The 18,558-nt window shown below is 41.4% G+C and overlaps 2 protein-coding genes across 2 annotated transcripts; one reads left to right on the top strand and one right to left on the bottom strand.

Annotated features, from left to right (window-relative positions):
• Positions 1-868: 868 nt before the first annotated feature.
• On the bottom strand, positions 869-16,460 carry LOC133970128 (C2 domain-containing protein 2). Its single transcript, XM_062406964.1, has 13 exons — positions 15,684-16,460; positions 15,183-15,278; positions 13,708-13,827; positions 11,380-11,481; positions 10,869-10,985; positions 8,620-8,728; positions 6,631-6,739; positions 6,484-6,545; positions 6,260-6,375; positions 5,983-6,151; positions 4,495-4,736; positions 3,979-4,246; positions 869-2,983 (listed from the first exon to the last, which is right to left on the bottom strand). The coding sequence occupies exons 1-13, from the start codon at positions 15,966-15,968 to the stop codon at positions 2,763-2,765; spliced, it is 2,016 nt and encodes a 671-aa protein (XP_062262948.1). The 5' UTR covers positions 15,969-16,460; the 3' UTR covers positions 869-2,762.
• A 31-nt stretch (positions 16,461-16,491) lies between these two features.
• Positions 16,492-18,270, top strand: atg101 (autophagy related 101). Its single transcript, XM_062406966.1, has 2 exons — positions 16,492-17,250; positions 17,340-18,270. The coding sequence occupies exons 1-2, from the start codon at positions 16,999-17,001 to the stop codon at positions 17,742-17,744; spliced, it is 657 nt and encodes a 218-aa protein (XP_062262950.1). The 5' UTR covers positions 16,492-16,998; the 3' UTR covers positions 17,745-18,270.
• The last annotated feature ends 288 nt before the right edge of the window (positions 18,271-18,558 follow it).

The following is an 18,558-nucleotide window of genomic DNA, read 5'->3' on the forward strand; positions in this document are numbered from 1 at the left end:
GATGTATCAATGTGTAAGCACCATGTCTGTTGAGGTGGAAAAAAGTCAAACCAAAATTCACCCTCAGTAAAACCATCACTCTTATGAATCCACTTCTGACTGTGACTTAGTCAAATGCATTAGGAATATTTCAAACAAAAATGTCAATAACTGTTTCAGACTATAGATTTCTATTTCTCAGGAGTCAATACATGTCAAACAATTTTGTTTATTGATATTAGGGTTGGTTTGTTTTTATTGGGCTATGAATGCAATTGTTAATTAGCTGACGGTCATATTACTTTCTGCATGCTACATGACAAAATCCTGTCTAAAAATAAGTTCTTGAAGTTGATGTCTTTATCTTTAAAAAATATTAAATTATGTAATTAGCTGCATTAGAATTATATGAAAATGTTTCTATGACACATGGTCTCTGTTTATTGATTAGAAAATACAATTTTGGGAATAAATAAAAAAACTAAAATAAATACATTTCTTTCTTCACTACTTGTTTTTGAAGATGTTCGTATAAATGTTGTGGACTAGAGTATAAGTCCCTCGGAAATGTACCGGAGCAGAAGCATCATACCATCAAATAAAGATAGTTGAAAACACGAGTACCTCAAAAAATGCATTTGTTCTTTTTTGACCAGCAGAGTGGGACAATGTTGACTCTTTATGAATGTAAAGCAACTGTAAATTAACAGGAGCAAAAGAGCATATCAACATGTAGTGATTTACATTAGCACAGGGCTGACTCCACCACAATCTGTTATTGCTGAAAATGTAAATAACTCGATATGTATAATAGCTGCAATCCCTGCAGAGAAGTGACTGAGGCTCTGCACCAACATTGAGGTCTCTGTGCACAAAAAACAGATGCCAGTGAAGAAAACATCAGGAAGCAGTTTATTAATCACAGACAGCCCTACTGAAAGCTGAACTGCACCCACAGCTTGCACGAAGCAACGGCTCGGAAGCCGAGCATGATTAAAATGACCCGTTTTATTTTGATAGGATGTTAATCAGCCTGAATCTTAGCTTTTATATATTTCTATGAACAGAATATGGTCGAGGATGGAGAGCAGGCGATGAGATGTCTGCCTTGTAAATACAAAGACACAACTGTGTCCGCAGGAGAGAGCAGTCATGGTCAGTGTTTTTAATTCTCAAGTCATCTTCTTGATGACAACACTCCATTAACAGATATGTGCATAGGCTTTTTGATTATAGACATTGCTGATGGAACTCGGCGGCGCGCTATTCCAACAGCTCGCTGCCGTCCCTCAGCTTTCTGCTGTTCGATGGTGCATCCAGCCTTAAGACCAGAAAGTGACACTGAGCCCAAGTGTAGACAACATCTGTAAGGCAATCTGTTGATTCGGATTCTGAGCACATTACCTTACTGAAGAAACAGTAGTACAGGATGTGCAGAAATGTCTTCAATGGAAAAACATACAATCATTAGCTGGATTAAAAAAAAAAGAAAAACAAAAGGAGTCAAATCAATCTGGTTGCTCCCAAACATGCTCACACTATCTCTTGTTCACGTGTTCAAAGTTACATCTTCTAAAAAAATTGAGAGATAAAGAATAAAGATTTCATTCAGATGAAAACCTGGATTGAAGAGCGTAGAATGAGTTTGATTAGTGCGTAACGCGGCAAGTGTGGCCAAATGGAGCATCACAGTCCACAGATAAAGGTTCATTCTGTTCCCTTTTACAATCCTGCTGATAAGAGAAGTGTACAGGAGGAATCATTTGGGAAGACAGACAAAAGTTGCATATATCATAATTTTTTTTTACTGCAGAGGGAGGAAACATAAAAAGCTCATATATAAATTTAAAGTTTTCTTTAGATGGGTGGTGGTGAACAATCAAACGGCCTCTGCATAAGATAATCATATTTAACTTATGACTGGTTTGATATGTTTAGTTAACACAAGGCTTCTGTTTTTATTGATAACTTTGTAGAACGTATATGCTTATAACTTTTATATGCAAATGACATACAGCTTTTAATTATTGATTTGGAATAAAACAAGAATTTTATATGATTTAGTAAAAAGAAAATGTTTGATTTAAATACCCTACTTCATAGTTTTAGTGTCAATAAGTAGTTCTATCACTATCTCCCACTTGCACTAGTCATGCAGTGAACAGATCAACTCCCTTTGTGAATGTTTTCAACACGACTCAGACCTAAAGAGGAGTCTCTAACACAAGAGCAGCTCTTGTCATTGCACTTTAAATAAAAGGTTTTCTAAAATTGTGCAAATCATACAAACACCGCTCGGCTCTTCGTCTTTGGTCCTGTTGGTCCACCGTAGGAGACGGTACGGTTTACAGCAGGGAGAGCTAACTCTCTATCTTCATTGAGGTAAAGAGCGATGGCCCGCACCAGTCCCGTCTGTCCGTAACAAGGCCGTAAAAGCACTTAAAACGATTTCAAAGTTTTGCATAAAATCAGATAAACAGAAACATGCAAAATGATATCCTCTGAAATGCCATCAATCCAGGGCAGGATACAGTCATCCACACATGCACACAATTGCTTTTGGTGGAACATCTGCTTCTTGTAAGAAGCACTTATGCAGGATATGGCAGTAAAAATGGATATTTTTCCATCTGCACAGCTCTCCCATTCACAATGCAGGAGCCCCAGTATGCAGGTTGGGCATTAGGGGGAGTTGGTTAGCCAGGAAGTTTGCCGATGCAAGTTTTAGATGGGGTGGTAATGGTTGTTGTGGGAGTGACTGAGGTGAGAAGAGAGTGGAGGGGTCACGCATGTGGCTCCCCACCGGAGGTAAAGCCGTTGGCTTTGCTCTTGTTCTTACTCTTGCGGCTGAGCATGCGGCTGAGTGTGGCTGTTCGGCTGGCACGCTCCACTGCGGCCGGAGACTCTAGGTAGACCAGGTCATTGTGGGACTGGCTCATCCCCGGGTCCTTGCGCTGGTGGCGGCGCCGGAAAAAGAGCTTGGCACTCTTCCGTAGGAAACTGCCTGTAGAAGAGAAGCAGAGGACATTCAAGATACCTCAAGACAAGTGCTGCATTTCAATCTGTGTACTTACTCATACTTATGCAGAGGTGCGTTCACAATGACAACATTAGCTGAGCTATGAATAGCTGGTATGTGCACTAAAAGCAGTCAAAAGAGAGCGTAGGAACAATAAACACTTCTCACCCTTTATACCTACTTTGAATTTACTGAATGGTTTAATTGTTGAATTGTTTTCTTTAACCTAGAATGTGCCCTTTATATATAATTACTATATATTTACATGGGTCATCTCTACGGAGCTGCCATGTTTTTAACAGTCCTTCAGACTGGACAAACTAAACACCTTTTGAGTTTTTATGACAACTGAAGGTTTCCACTGGTTCTGTTTCATGTTTGGAAAGGGAGGTTGAGGGGTATTCACTGCAACATGCAACTTGACCACTAGATGTCACTAAATTCTACACACCGAACCTTTAAGTAGGCAAGAATGGACAAACAAACACTGACTCTAGAGAAGGCAGAGGAGTTTTTATGTTACCTGGAGGTCACCATAGATTCTCCAACACATTTTCAAGGGGAGGGGTGTTCAGGTGGTTATAATGCGCAACAATACAAACAAATGAGACACACTGAACCTCTACAATATTCTACACTACTGCTAGCAGAAGCGACACATAACTAGAGTACCAGAATACTGCAGGTAACTTGTGAAGTAACTTACTCATCCACACATGTGTGCTTAGCACTGCATTCCTCTAAGATGGCAGTGAAGTTCAGAAAGGAAGTTATATCAGAGTAGGAAGGAAAAAGAGAAAGAACCAAAAAGCAAACCTCATCACAACAAAAATATTTGAGTTTTGCCTATAAGTTAATGTTTTCTGAGGATATTCAGTAAATATCTACAGTATAGAACACTAATACAAAGACTGACAATGGACCATCTCCATGCACAGTCACACATGGCTCATCAATGAGTCCCCCCTGTGCCCTCTTACCTCTAGTCTTCTTGCAGTTGGCCTCAGACACACACATGGATAGCGAGCTGTGGTCCATTTCTTCTCCGGTCTGGCTCTCCCACTCCTCTGGGGGCCGGCCTATTCCACTGGGCCCCTCCTGGGGCTCCGACACCTCGGGAGTGCTACTGGTCCCTGATGCAATCGCCACGGTCACATCCTGAGTGGAGCTGCTCTCTGACATTGAGGCGTCCATCGCAGCAGCGTAGCCCGCCATCAGAGCCAGCTCATCATCCTGGGACATGGGTGTCTGGAAGCATATTCATCTATTTTTAGAATCAAGTTCTAGTAATTTCGTGATCAACCACACAGGAGGCTAGGACAATGGCTTAAAAAGCATTTCTGTAAACTGGCAATCCTCAGCTTCTATGCAGTTCCATATTATTTAAAACCCTGTTTATGAAACAAGTGACACGCTTCTACTAAAATAAAATAAGTTTAACAGTACGAAGCACCAGTAAAGAGTTGCTGAGATCTGGTTGGTGAGTTAATCCTTACTTTGGCGATGCCAGAGATGATGATGGTACTCTTCTTCACCGGGGACTTGAGCTTTTGCTTAGCCGACTGGTGGAGTTGTCTGATGGCGGCCTCGGCCACCGGGTCTGTGCCGTTGAGCATCAGCAGCTCGGTGTCAGATGAGGACAGGGCCTTGCTGACGGTGGTCCCCAACATAGACACCTCCTCTGAAACACGCCGCTGAGACAACTTGGGCTTGATGATCACAGGTTTCTGCGCAGGATCTGAGTGGAAGTGAAGATTTGTTTAACATTTCACAGTGTGCATTGCAGAGGTAAAAAGAAAAGAAAACTCACAGTAATGATTTCCGAATCCATAAACCTGTGCAGCTAAATTATGTTTAACATTATTATTTTAACCTGGTCTTCAATGGAAAAGCCCTATACACAAAATCATTCTATTGTCGAGATCAGCACATTTAAATGTCTGTCATCATGCTAAGACCAAATTGCTGAACCTGAGATGAAGTAGTATTCATAAGGTGTTAAGGATCACGGACACAGTTCTATTTACCACTTGGACATGTTATCTAAAATAGAAATTGTAGGCACTTTAAACGTATTCAGTGATAGAACTGCTCTAACAGTGTATTTGAACATTTGAACAAGTAATCAAGTAAAAGGTACATCATGCGTAACTGTCCCATCACTGTATGCTCTACATTGTTTTGGTTTCCAGGGCACTTGGTCACAGCTCCAGCTGGAATTTATACAGATAATAAGATTCATGCACTGTACTGAGGCTCAGTGGTGCTTTGAGCTAAATCCTAATATGTGCACAGTGGTGATGTTTAATATGTTAAACAATGTTAAACTTGTGCTGATCAGCATGACACACAAAGTGAGCCAGAGGCTGAGGGGAGTGTTATATATAATGTTATGTTATACAGATATTTCTATGGTAACCATGGTACTGAGCAATTTCAAATTTATGGCATAAGACTCAAAGTTTTCACAAAATGGAGGAGCCACCAACAAATCCATCCAGTGAGGGATGGCATGGATAAAAATTGGTTTTATTGATTGGAATGGTGATTCAATTTCAAGGGTTATTGATACAAATTATTTAATTTAAATACTGATATGAATATATTTACTCTGAATTAAGTCGATTCACGTGGAACAGTTTTGATTGTTTAGAGAAGCTCATTTAAAAAGGGACAATTATATTTCCAATGCTCAGTGATATTAAAGCATCATCATATTGTATATAAACAGGAGTAACAGGCTTGTTGCCAATTACAGTGACTCTACAACAGATCTAGTAGGTGCTAAGACTTGAATGTTGGAATTTCAAATTTGATCTATTGTTTTGATACAGCGACTCACATCCATGGAAATCTGAACAAAGAATCTCAGTGCACTATTTAGATTTTAATCTCCTGAAACTGCTCAAAACAAGCAGTACTAGAATCCAACTGAATAAATAAAAGAGGTGCTTCTGCGTCAGGAGTGTGGAGTGTCACTGTACCCATGTTGAGTCCAAGTGGGAGTAGTCGACCTGGCTTGCTCTTCACTGCAGTGACGGTGGTGACCACAGTGCCACAGGGCATGACCGTTCGGTCCATCTCCACCCTCTTATTAGAGGCCGGGGTCGGCGGGTGCCAGGACCTCACCTCGCTGGGCTCCAGGTAGGTAAACTGAGGAATATAATTCAACACATTGAATACTGTAACAAACTGTGAGTGAAAACCTGAGATGCAGAAACAGAATCTAACTCTTTGTATTAACTAGGATGCGGGTGTTACCTCTGTAGTCAATGATCCAGTCACCGTATCTTTGGTCATGAGTGCAAATGTTTGCTGTCCTTTGGGATGTTTTTTCACGAGATCAAAAGGCACTGACACCTGACCTAGTAAGGAATCTGACAGACAAAAACCACCGGATTTAGTTGGGTAGTGCCAAAGCACATGACAGTCAAAGCTTGTGAACAAAATTACTTTGTAATCAATAGGACTGAGTTTTTCCTTACTCTGAGGTTCTCCATCATTCATCAGCTGAATAATGAGCTCTTTTGATCGTCCATTCAATTCACTGGTGAGATAGAAAAATAAAAACCATTTGTATTAAAACAAAAGACGAACTCCATCTCAAAGACCGTGGTGGTTTGCAGACTTACAAGATAAATGGCTGGTCCCAGGCAGGATTGGTCGTGTTCTTCAAAACAGACGTGTTAAACTTCTGTGGAGGATCATCTAACTGCAGTACACACAGAGGATTCATGCTGCCTACAAACACGACAAAAACAGCTCAGTTTGCATCACAGGAGACAAACAGTGTGTGTTTGTCTGAGAACGAACTGGAAATTCCGTTAGTTGGAATCATGACAAAGTCTTTTGACAGTTGATTAAACCAAATCTGCTTTTGCATGATTACATTTTGCTACGGTCACTTCCACAGCTTCACTTTAATGGACAGAGGGAAATTCCACCCACACTGCGTTTGATGAACTGTGCACATGTGCAGAAGTGAACTTTATCAGCCACAGGCACTTTCTCCTAAAAGACAGGAGGTGTCAACTGAAGCCAAGTATAGAGGAAGGAAAACAGAGTGTGATGCTGTGTCATGTCTCTGCTGCACAGTATCGAGCAGAATACTTAAGAAGACACTGACTCATAGTTAGAGGATGACTCATCACAGTAACTAACAAAACAAAGTTGTTGTAAAAGACAAAAATTAAATAGCCTCTTATCAGCTGAAAACATATTTTTCTCTTGTGTCATGGCCGACAACACGAAGTTCCCTTTTGTCCGTAGTACCACCATGCTGGGTGAGGTGACACTGATGTGAATGTATTATGAACATGATCTGCTTTGACCAGTAGATTACCAACTCTTACCCATAACCCTTAAAATGCAACGTTAACTCGTAAACTACAGGCAGAAATGACCCTTCCCACAGGCAAGCAGGATGAAGTCATCTGATCCATGTTTGACTTGTTTGTCGTTTTAGTACTGCATGCTAATATCTACAACACTGAGGAGACATTACAAACTAGACATGCAGGGTAAACATTCCTCTTAAAAACATTTAACAGCACAATGGAAGTATTTACAAGGTGTTAAGGATCACTGACAGTTATATTTACCACCTGGACATGTTATCTAGATTATAAATTGTAGGCACTTTAAACGTATTAAGGGATAGATTTTGTTAAACTGTATTTGAACAGTTAAATAGATGTAATCAAGTTTCCGGTACATATTGCAGAACTGTCCCATCATTCTATGATCTGAATTGTTTTGGTTTGCAGGGTGTTTGGTCCCAGCTCCAGCTGGAATGTATACACATAATAAGATTCATACACTGTACTGAGGCTTAATGGTGCTTTGAGCTAAATCCTAATATGTGCACCAGAGACTGAGGGGAGTGTTATTTATAATGTTATGTTATATGGACATTTCTTTGTTAACCATGATACTGAACAATTTCAATTTAATGGCTTTAGACTCAAAGTTTTCACCAAAAAGGAGGAGCCACCAACAAATCCATCCAGTGAGCGATGTTACTGGCATGGATACAAATTGGTTTTAATCGGTTCCATGTTTGACATTTGTTTGTAGTTTTAGTACTGCAAGCTAATATCTACAACACTCAGGAGACATTACAATCTAATCATGCAGGCAAAATATTTATCTTAAAAAACATTTTACAGCACAATGGAAGTATTTATAAAGGTATTTATAACTGGTCTAGCAGTGTATTTGAACAGTTCAAAAGATGTACACCTGAAATGATCTGCCGTACCATTACAGGAATATTTACATTGATAAAACAGTTGACGCTGGAATTTGTTTTCCTGGCTTTGACTCCGATTTAACAAATGCATCTTTTCTTTACGTCTCTAAAACCATTTATCTAAATCCAGATGTAATGAATGACAGCGCTAAACATTTTGGTAAATACACTTATTAGTGGAGAGATGATGGCGTGAATAAAATTGTATCCACGCCATTGTGTCTTTTTAACCCATTCCTTCTCAGTCAGGTCATTGTGACCTTACTGATATGTAGGTTTGTGGAAGCTGACTCAGTGAGCTCATGACACTAAGTCACATTTCCAGCTTACAGTTTAATTTGAATCTAAATGAAGAGGACAAACATCCAACCTGCAGCATCTTCCTCCTGTTTGAGCATCACACGGATGTTTTTCACCAGCAGCTTCCAGTCATGGGCACGGGGGGGTTTTGGGGGCGAAACCACTTTGTTCTGGGCTTCCTATTGAAGAAACATTAGTAGGTGAAGAAGCAAATCACAATGTTGATTTACTGACTGCACCTGCAGCAATGAAAGCAAAACACTCCCAGGTTTCACCACAGAGCTGTAACATACATCATGGGGAAAACAAAGGTCTTGAAAAGTAAATCACAAAAACTGATTTGTCTGTTTATTTGCTGACATTATACTTCAATTGCCTATTCCTGCAATTGACTCATATGGTCGTTGTTGTTCAATTTAAATTTCATGATGCAAGTTCTGTTTATTCCTCTCACTGCAGCCGTTGACACCTGTTTTGTCCTGGGGGGAGGCAGCGCCTTTTTGTAATTTCAAGGGCTCCACACAATTTACTGAACAGCCATATGTGTAAACACTGCGCGGCTCTTTTTAAAGAAAAGGTGGACGCTGCGCTGCCTTTTAAGAGCAGCCTCTGTTTTCCCACTGCAGTGTTTGTATCCACAGGTTTTTGTGTAAAAAGGGCGGATAAAAAGCTTTTGTGAACACGCCGTTAGGCTAAATTAATATTTGAGTTTGAGTGTTTACCTTTAAACTAGTCTTTTCTACATCTCATGTTTTCATACAGCTGCTGGGCTCATGGCGTCACAACCCGTACCATCGTTTTCTTTTAGATCTTCTACACTGATCTCATACATGGCCTCTGTTTTGTTTTTGTTCTCTCTTGCTTTGAGAGTTGGATTTGACAAACACTTCTAACTTGACTCAACATGACAATGAAGAGTGTATGCATAGTCTTCACTGTCGAATAAATAAAAATATATATATATATGGGCACGGGCGGTGGACCAGGACCGCAGTGGTGGCTTGTGATGGGTCCTCCTGGTGGGCGGCGGTGGACGGTGACTGAGGACTGAAGTGGCGTCTGGTCTGGATGGTGGATCGTGGTCTAGATGGTTGCTGAGCATGGACTGTGCTTCATCAATGCTGCTAGAGACTTTGATTGTTGCTGATGTTCTCCTGCACGTGGCATCTATTGCACTTCTGTCCGTCCTGGGAGAGGGATCCCTCACATGTGGCTCTCTCTGAGGTTTCTACATATTTTTACCCTGTTAAAAGGGTTTTTTGTAGTTTTTCCTTACTCTTGCTGAGGGTTAAGGACAGAGGATGTCACACCCTGTTAAAGCCCTATGAGATGAATTGTAATTTGTGAATATGGGCTATACAAATAAAATTTGATTGATTGATTGATATATATATATATAGCATTAGTTGATACAAAATTAGGAAATATAACGTGCTGACAGAATGAACTATATTCATGATTTGAATTTGATTTACATAATGTGGATGATTTACATTTTTTATCTTGAAATAGAGAAGATATTAAGTTCAGACCAAATTTGAAAAAAAGCAGATGTGTTGATTAGACCACACTGAGATAAATGGTCTCAACCTGCTGACTGAGGTGTCTAGTCATTCAGTATAATAAAACTTTAAAATCACATCAGGAGGTGGTTAACACTGCAACACATAGAACACACATTTCATGGTAAAAAAAAATCTAAAATGAAACTATTTGCATGATTAGGGAGATTTGGACTCTGGTGAGTTCCGATACACATGATTTTTTTTACATTTAATGAAAAAAATAAGATAATCTACAGTTGTGACCTGAGACTCAGTACTCAGTCATTATCTTTACCTCCTTAACATCACATTGTATTTTTATACATAAAATAAATGTGTTTCACATTAAAACTGAGCAGCTACTCCAAGAATACCAACTCCAGTTTATGAACATGATGCATGGTCAAATTAGAAACACATGACTTGACATCGTGCACCGCATTAAAAATGTTTCTCATGTGAATTTTGCTGAGGTTTCTTAACACAAACTGTCACAATGTTTAATTTGTCAAACTTATACACTTTTGGGAAGAGAGAATAACTAAGCAGGTCTAAAATATTTGTAATAATACTCGAGAAGAATCACAACTCTGATTCATGTTAATTCAACTGTAGACCTGTGAGGAAGTATACTGTAGGTTATAGGCTGGTTTTCACCTTGCAGCAAACAATGACCTGGAATAACAGACATACAGTACAAACACACACACCCTCATTGCATTCTTGTGTGGCTGCTGTTAAGACGTCATGCATCAGGCATGACTCCTCCACTCACCTTGATCTCTGAGGCCTGAGCGGGCCTGCAGTTCAGCAACACAGAGGGGCGCGTCACCGATAACAGCTGCCTCAGCTGCTCCTTAATGGCTGCTACACTAGAAGTGTTGGCATTGTCCTGACAGAGAGAGATGGTGATATTATATGAGTCACACATATATATTTTTTTTTTAACTGATTGTGGAGGAACGGAGAATATAATTCCTCCGTGCCGGCGAAAAACACAATTTCCACCTGACTTTGACTGTTAAATTTGTATTACCATTATTTTAACCAGACGGATCCTAAGAATGTTTTAATTTACGATAATTCAAATCATAGGCCAGACTACTTTAAAGATTGTCTCCAAAAAAAACACAGGTTCTGATAGGACTGTATCCTTCACCAGAACTGAAGATGAGTGAGGTTTTGGACTAATGAAGGATACAAACTTCAGTGATAACACACAATGTAATATCTATATCAGATTGTGATATAGATATTGTCAAACTTATAGAGGGCACTGAAATTACCTGGCTGAAAGTGGGCGTCACCTGCAGCTCCCCAGTCTCCAGGTTAGACACTCCCCAGCTCACCTTGATCTCATCTTCAGCCTCCTGCATCTGTAGATCAAGCTGGAGAACACAGTACAATAACTATGAGATGAAATAGATTTTCAAGATATTAAGCAATGCACCAAACATGATGGGTTTCATTATGTGCACTAAAAACAAACCACTTAAATGGCAGGGTTTACAGAAACTTAAGGTTTATTGTTGCTGATTAAACCGTTAACATGTGGACTTGGATTTATCACCTTAAAATAAATCATAGTCTGTTGTTGTGTTATGTCATTTGATGAGGAAATATCCAAATACCAAACAGGCATTAAACTGTCACCACTGCACCAGTTCATACACATTTGAAATAAGTCATCCCAGTGGATTATAGTTGTTAATTTGTTGAATAACTTCCAAGGACGTAACGTTTGTTGGTTTGATTAAAGCAAGATTACGACTACTGTACGGATTATCATAAAAACTCTGAGGAAGGAAGCAGTACGGGTCAGAGAAGGACACACTCAATTTTGGTGCAGAACTGGATCAGGGAACAGATATTGGCATTTTCCAAGATTTTCACGGTTTTCCGGAGAATAGTTCAATAATCTTGATGACAAAAATAATTAGACATTTTAGGGAAATTAAATGTATGAAATTTGGTGCAGCTTGATTGTTTCTTAAGAAACGGTTGGGGCCTGGTGAAGGTAGATGCTTTGCTCAGTGCCATTCTATTATGAATCTGCCTTATGTCTCTGAAATCATGTTCTGCATACAACGTTTAATAATAATAAAACTTTGAAAAAAACACTGCTGCAATTGTCCAAACCATACAGTCTACAGCAGGCATATTACATCAACGTCACAAACCCAAAACGGATTTCCTAGAGAAGGTCAACAACACGAACATAAACACCAGGCTCATCTGAGAGAGAATGACCAAGGAAGAGTGTAAAGAGATAGAAAACAGAGTGGGCAATCCTGCCACAACATGCCTGGATTCCAGTGTAAGACTGAACAGCTCCTTAAATGATGCCAAACAAAGACCAGACACCAGATACAAATAACACTCACAAGACATCACAGGCTGCGTTGATAAGAACTGGATCAAAGAGAATTAACTCTCCATCCACATGAATTGAAGATCAGAAATAGTTTATGAAGGTTACTGCCTTCACTTAAGATATGGTCCTTTTGTGTTGTGGACTCATACAACAAATATGTAAATACAGCATTTACAAGTCAGACGAGTACTGCATTAGCACGACAAGTGTGTGTCCCTCATCACATGAAGTGGGCCATGTGGTGCAGGAGTGTGTTAAAGGACACAAGTACAGGGCATACTGGAAACGTGTGGGGCTTATGCTGCACATGTCACTCCACTCATAACATAATGAGCCAGGAGCATTCTAGCCTGGACCTCTGTGGAAAGCTAACAAATGTACCAGTGGATGGAAGGAGGCGTTTGAAAAGGCTTTCTGACTTTTCCAGACTAAAATGGAAACAACGAGAGTGAACAGGGGACAAGCGGCTTCCTTTATGTTCCTCTGACAACAACTGATCCACAACCAAAACAAAAACGCTCCCACTCTAATCCTGACTTAGGCTTTGTAGCCTCTCACTCTGGTTGTATTTATGGCACAATGAGCTAAAGAGTTGTTACAAGCACCTTATTAGTGTAAAAATAGCCTTAATACAATTGGGTTAACTTGTATAGCTGCTTGTATCCATACATTTAACACTGGACCTAAGAAGTAAAGGTAGGTTAAAAGACAACCACAACCTAATACGCTGTATTCATTAAATGTCCAAACACATCCAAGTCCAAGGAGGGAAGAGTGTCAGTGAAGACCGGACTTTTTTCTGAAGAAATGAGGGCTGTGTGATTTGAAGATGGTATATCAAATAAATGTCTACAATCTCTGGAAAGCAACAAAGGGCCATTAGTGTTCGTGACATAATTCTAAAGCTTCACCAAATCCCGTAAAAGACCTACTGACAATGTAGAAGGAGACAAAGTGGACCTTACTGGAAAGGGGCCGTGGAGTGATTTAAATGACGTCTTCAGGACATTTGCCAAGAACAGAAAGATGCCAAACAATTTAATCTTATGCTGGTGCCAGCAAACATCCAGTGCCGGGCAGCAGCACATCATGTCTAATAAAATCTAACATTAAACTAAACCATAATGACTGCCTGAAGGATGTAACTCTTTTCTTCTGAAGCTTCAGTGACAAGTATTGCACGAATACATTTTTTGTTTGCTTTCTTCATATTCTTTACTTAAATATGTAGAGCATTTACCTGCAGCTCAAGTGGAGCTATACACACTGTGTATGTACGAGGATCTGCTGTAGCCATGGCTGACAATGCCGCACATAGAGAGAACTGAAGCTTCTCCCCAACAACACTGCAGCAAGAGGCCTGTTGGGAAGACAAGGTGAGACATTAGTGTTATGTAAATCTACTGACAATGCAAGAGCTACAGCAGGGCCAGCATTTGCACTAAGTTGAACCATGTGTTGACTTATGCATGTAAAACAGGACTCAAATGGAAAGGGAAAAAAATTCGCTGCACAGGTACTGTGTGTAAAGACTCACTGATAAACATTTACGTAACCGTGTGTGTAGATTGTTACACAAGAAACACATGTATGACATAAGCAGACAGAGATAAAAGCAGTGAAAGCACAAGAAATCCAAATGGGGGAGAACATCTGTGCTGGCTTCTCAACAGATTCAATAATGTGTGAGAACAATAGATCACTTTCACTGCAATGGAACACAACTTTCACAGAGTAAATTACCACACAATGGTACAGTCCCCGCTCAGTAGAAACACATTCATTCAGTGCATGCTTTCTGATTTCAGGGTAGAGGGAATGGGTTGGTCCGGTTTGGTGTAAATCACTGTAATGGGAAACCAAGACATAAACATAGGTGCTGCGGCATTCCTGTCTGCCTGTTCCTCCTTAGTGCTGAGCTTGACAGATATATAAGCTTCTTAAAGCACACACACACACAAGACAGCAAGTCGGTAAAAATAAGCCTCTGTTCATTAAACTCCCCACATTCATCGACAGAACACCTGCTATTTTGCACCATATCATGGTGATCACAATGGAAGAGCTGAGTTTGCACTGAGAGCTCAGCACAGCCCACCCCACGCCAGTGACAGAGCAATTTGTCCCTATCTAACCTCGCTAAAAAAATGAAAGCCTGATGGTGGCAGTTTGCTTTACGCACATTCTGCCGCATGTTGGCACATAATGTGTTTACTGTTAAAAACTAAATGCAAGCATTGTGTGGACTCTTTCATTTGCATCTCGGTTTATGTAATGAGCATGTGGACCCCAGAAAAGAAATCACAGCATATTATCTTGCCAACTGGATAATATTGGGGGTAATGTCTGTACCCAAGTTAATGAGTTAGTGTTGATCTGATGCAGGCCATAATGCAGCACTGGTTGCAGAGTAGTTCCCTCTGAAATGAATTAGGGGATAGCATATTGATGTGAGGGACAGGCTTTGTCAACAGCACAAACAAGGAAATAAAAAATCTATAAAGTGTCTGCAGCTATGATCCACCTCCACAGTGAAGCGACCATGGAAGACAAATGATGATTTTTCCAAACACGACATACTCACTCAACAAGAGCACAGCCGATCTAGTTAGCTCCCAGAACCGTATATCGATTGATGACACACAACGACCATAAGCATGAAGCGAAAAGCCCTGCGCTGCATTCGTTACACACTGACGTTAAGAGTAAGTGTACCTGGCTCCTTGAAGACTTTTTGAAGCTGGACACACGGCTGACAGTGAGCTCTGACGCTTCAACGTCATCCTCTTCAAATGTCAACAGAACAGCACCCTGGTGAGGAGGGAGAAGATAGACAGACAGACAGATTAGAACAACAACAACATATCACACAACTCCTAGATCATGGCAATTACGTTGGTGCCAATGAATCAGCATTGATCTGGGCTGTAATGAATCCCATTGGCATCTGCAGTGAGTGTTATCCCACGGACTAATTCTGAGAAACAGAAAATGAAACTGCATGCGATCCATGTGGTGGTTCTAATGGTGCATTGAACATTGGACAGAGGGTTACAGGGCTGATGTGTCCTATGTTGAAGGATGGTGTTGACATTTGAAGTCCTTAGAGGCTAAATGTATGAGTGTAGATGGGGGTGATCTGTTTGCAGGCACTTCCTCAAACAATGTGCTGCCTTTCATCAAGTCACCTGTGGTGGATCAGGTCATGAGACTCACCCCACGCTTCCTCGACTCCTCGTTCAGAGCCCCGCACCACGCTCCTCTCCATTGACTCTTCCAGCTCCTCAGCGACAGCGCCCATTGCAGCAGCGCGGCGGCTTCCTCCTCCGTCGCCGCATTGCCCCCGGCTGTCCTCCGCTTGTGTCCCCCGGCCCTTTGTTGGAAGTACTGGACAAAATACAGCACCAGAGTGACCAGGGACGCGGCGAACAGCGTGACCATGCACAGCCACTGCGGATCCTCGAAACCGAAACGTGAAGTGGCGCCTTCCAAGTCGGACATTCTTGGCTGGATGAAAAACGACGAGCTGAGCTTAACACACCTCCTCTGAGAGACAACCTGGAAACCTCATAGTATGAACGTGCTCCTGGTCACTGAGGGCAAACTGAGCGCAGCTCCGCTCTCAACTCCCTGTACACGCTGTGATCATTGTCCCCCATGTTGCAGAGGTGGAAAGCGGCTACACGGCAACACACAGCGTCCGCAGGGACCCGGTGCAAAGGTTTCTAAAGGTAAACTCACAGCCACCCGCAGAGGAACATCCCGTCCTCCACTCATTGAATGTGCTCGTTAGCTTAGGGAGCTAATCTTCGCCTCACCTCGCTTTAACTAGCTGTTCCTCGTTAGCCGATAAAGTTTACCCCGCACAAAGAAAACGAACTATTTCCAAAGTTCAGCGGCTGAGTTCCAGCGGACAGCATCCAGACAGAGAGAGACGAGCCCCGGGAAAGCATCCCGGGAGCTGAGAGGGCAGTCGCGGCCGCTGGACTCGGTCTGACTGGAATGAAGTTGCCTATTCGAAACGGATATGTGGCACAAACTGTAACTCCCAGAATGCACCGCGAAGGATGCCAAAGTTTGTTGTTATTCGGGTAGAAGCTTGAACCGAGACTAACCCATTGTGAAATTAGCCCTTCAATTGACTTGCTTTAATGTGGAATAATATCTAGTATTTTATTTGTTCGATTAATTACCGCGTATAGAAAAAGGAACTATAACGACTATTTAGAGCTACGCGGCGTGCCGTAGATCGGGTGACGTCATTGTTAGCCCGTCATGTTTGTAGCAAACAGCTAGCTACCTGCTGCTGCTATGTACCTGCTATAACTGCTCAGAAATAACAGTAAGATCGAATTCCCTTTCATACGTTGTATGTCATTTAGAGCTATTCTGTATTTGAGTCCCTCGTAATACGTTGTGGAGAGACGGGGCCGTCCGTCAGGAGAGGTAAACAACTAGCCAAGCTGCGCTCAGTAGCCACCATCTCCTTTTCGTTTCGTCGCTTGTAAATGGAAACATCTCCTGTTCCGCAATGAACTGTCGCTCAGAGGTTCTGGAGGTGACAGTGGAGTCGAGGCAGGTAGAGGAAGCCATGCTGGGTTTGCTGCACACCATCTTAATGCACCGCAGCACCGGGAAGTTTCACTACAAGAAGGAGGGCACCTACTCCATCGGTACAGTGGGCACACTTGACTTCGACTGTGACTTCATCGACTTCACCTTTGTGCGGGTGTCCTCAGAGGAGCTGGACAGGGTGATCAGGAAGACTGTGTCAGAATTCAAGGTGACTGGTGATTGTGAGATGCTGTTGTTAGCTATACTCCATGTCTAGACCTGTAATCTCATGCTTTAATAACAATGTTTTGGTTACAGGATGCTTTGAGCAACTCTGGCAGCGACGGCATGGGGCAAATCTCCCTGGAGTTCTACCAGAAGAAGAAATCTCGCTGGCCCTTTTCTGACGAGTGTATTCCCTGGGAGGTGTGGAGCATCAAGGTCAACGTGGTCAACCTCGCCAACGAGCAGGAGAGACAGATCTGCAGGGAGAAAGTGGGCGAGAAGCTGGGGGAGAAGGTGATCAACGTGGTTGAGGTCATAAATCGCCACGAGTACTTGCCGAAGATGCCCACTCAGTCGGAAGTGGATAATGTTTTTGACACCAGTCTCAAAGATGTTCAGCCGTACCTTTACAAAATCACATTTCAGATCACTGACACTCTGGGCACCTCCGTAAGCACCACGATGAGGAGGCTGATTAAAGACACCCTGGCCCTGTGAGGATGCTCCCACACAGAGAAGAGAAATTTACGGATGACTTCCAATACTCAAAAAATATCTGTAGTAGCCTCTGTCATCTCTTCATGTAAAACAAATAATCCGTTTTTTTAGCTCCACCCCTGCTACAGTGAAAGTGTCATAACTTTTCAGACTTCTCTGCCATGACTCTGGTATTGATTGTACCTCAATATTCTTAATTACACAATGTCTATTTAAGGATAATTCGTTGTAACAAACTTTGTTTTCAAATTATCTTTACTTACCACCATATAGAAATGCAACTCGAGCACATTGCTGAATAACACACTATATATATATATAACAGGATATAATATGAAATCTGTAAATTATTGTAAATTTCTGACATAAATGTTGATTGTAACGAAATGGTATTTACTGTCAATAGGCAAGTCTCTGTCAAACTTAAGTCTGCCTCTGTAAATTCTGTCAAAACCTTTGCGACTAGAGCAACTACTGGTAAATATTAATTCACAAGATTCATACAATAATAAAAAATGTAATCTGACCTCTGTGTGTGTGTGAGTGTGTGTCTGAAAAACATATGGATGAGATGGGGACACATTTCCTCTGTTATGTGAAAACTTCCTTCCTAACTTTTTCATGGAGAGTGTGACCTTACACATGGGTAGGACAGGATTTCCAGTTGGCCAGTTTTCCATATTAAAGCAAACACTTCCTAAGTTCACTCCCAAATTTTCCAGCCAGTAATTGTCACAGTGGACCAGAGCGTGATAAAAACATCTTGAGGCTCGGGGTTGTCTGCCAACAGGATGATGTGTGTGCATTTTCACAT

This window comes from Platichthys flesus, chromosome 15 (genome assembly GCF_949316205.1).
Source record: "Platichthys flesus chromosome 15, fPlaFle2.1, whole genome shotgun sequence".
Classification (NCBI taxonomy): Eukaryota; Metazoa; Chordata; class Actinopteri; order Pleuronectiformes; family Pleuronectidae; genus Platichthys; species Platichthys flesus.

What these genes read in the sequence shown, in the direction of transcription:
- LOC133970128 (XM_062406964.1), bottom strand. Translation starts at nt 15,968, where the DNA reads ATGTCCGACTTGGAAGGCGCCACTTCACGTTTCGGTTTCGAGGATCCG. An exon ending in AAAAGTCTTCAAGGAGCCAG is followed by an intron (nt 13,828 to 15,182) that starts GTACACTTACTC and finishes TCTTCCCAACAG; the next exon opens with GCCTCTTGCTGCAGTGTTGT. An exon ending in CTCAGGCCTCAGAGATCAAG is followed by an intron (nt 8,729 to 10,868) that starts GTGAGTGGAGGA and finishes TTTCTTCAATAG; the next exon opens with GAAGCCCAGAACAAAGTGGT.
- atg101 (XM_062406966.1), top strand. Translation starts at nt 16,999, where the DNA reads ATGAACTGTCGCTCAGAGGTTCTGGAGGTGACAGTGGAGTCGAGGCAG. An exon ending in AGACTGTGTCAGAATTCAAG is followed by an intron (nt 17,251 to 17,339) that starts GTGACTGGTGAT and finishes TTTTGGTTACAG; the next exon opens with GATGCTTTGAGCAACTCTGG.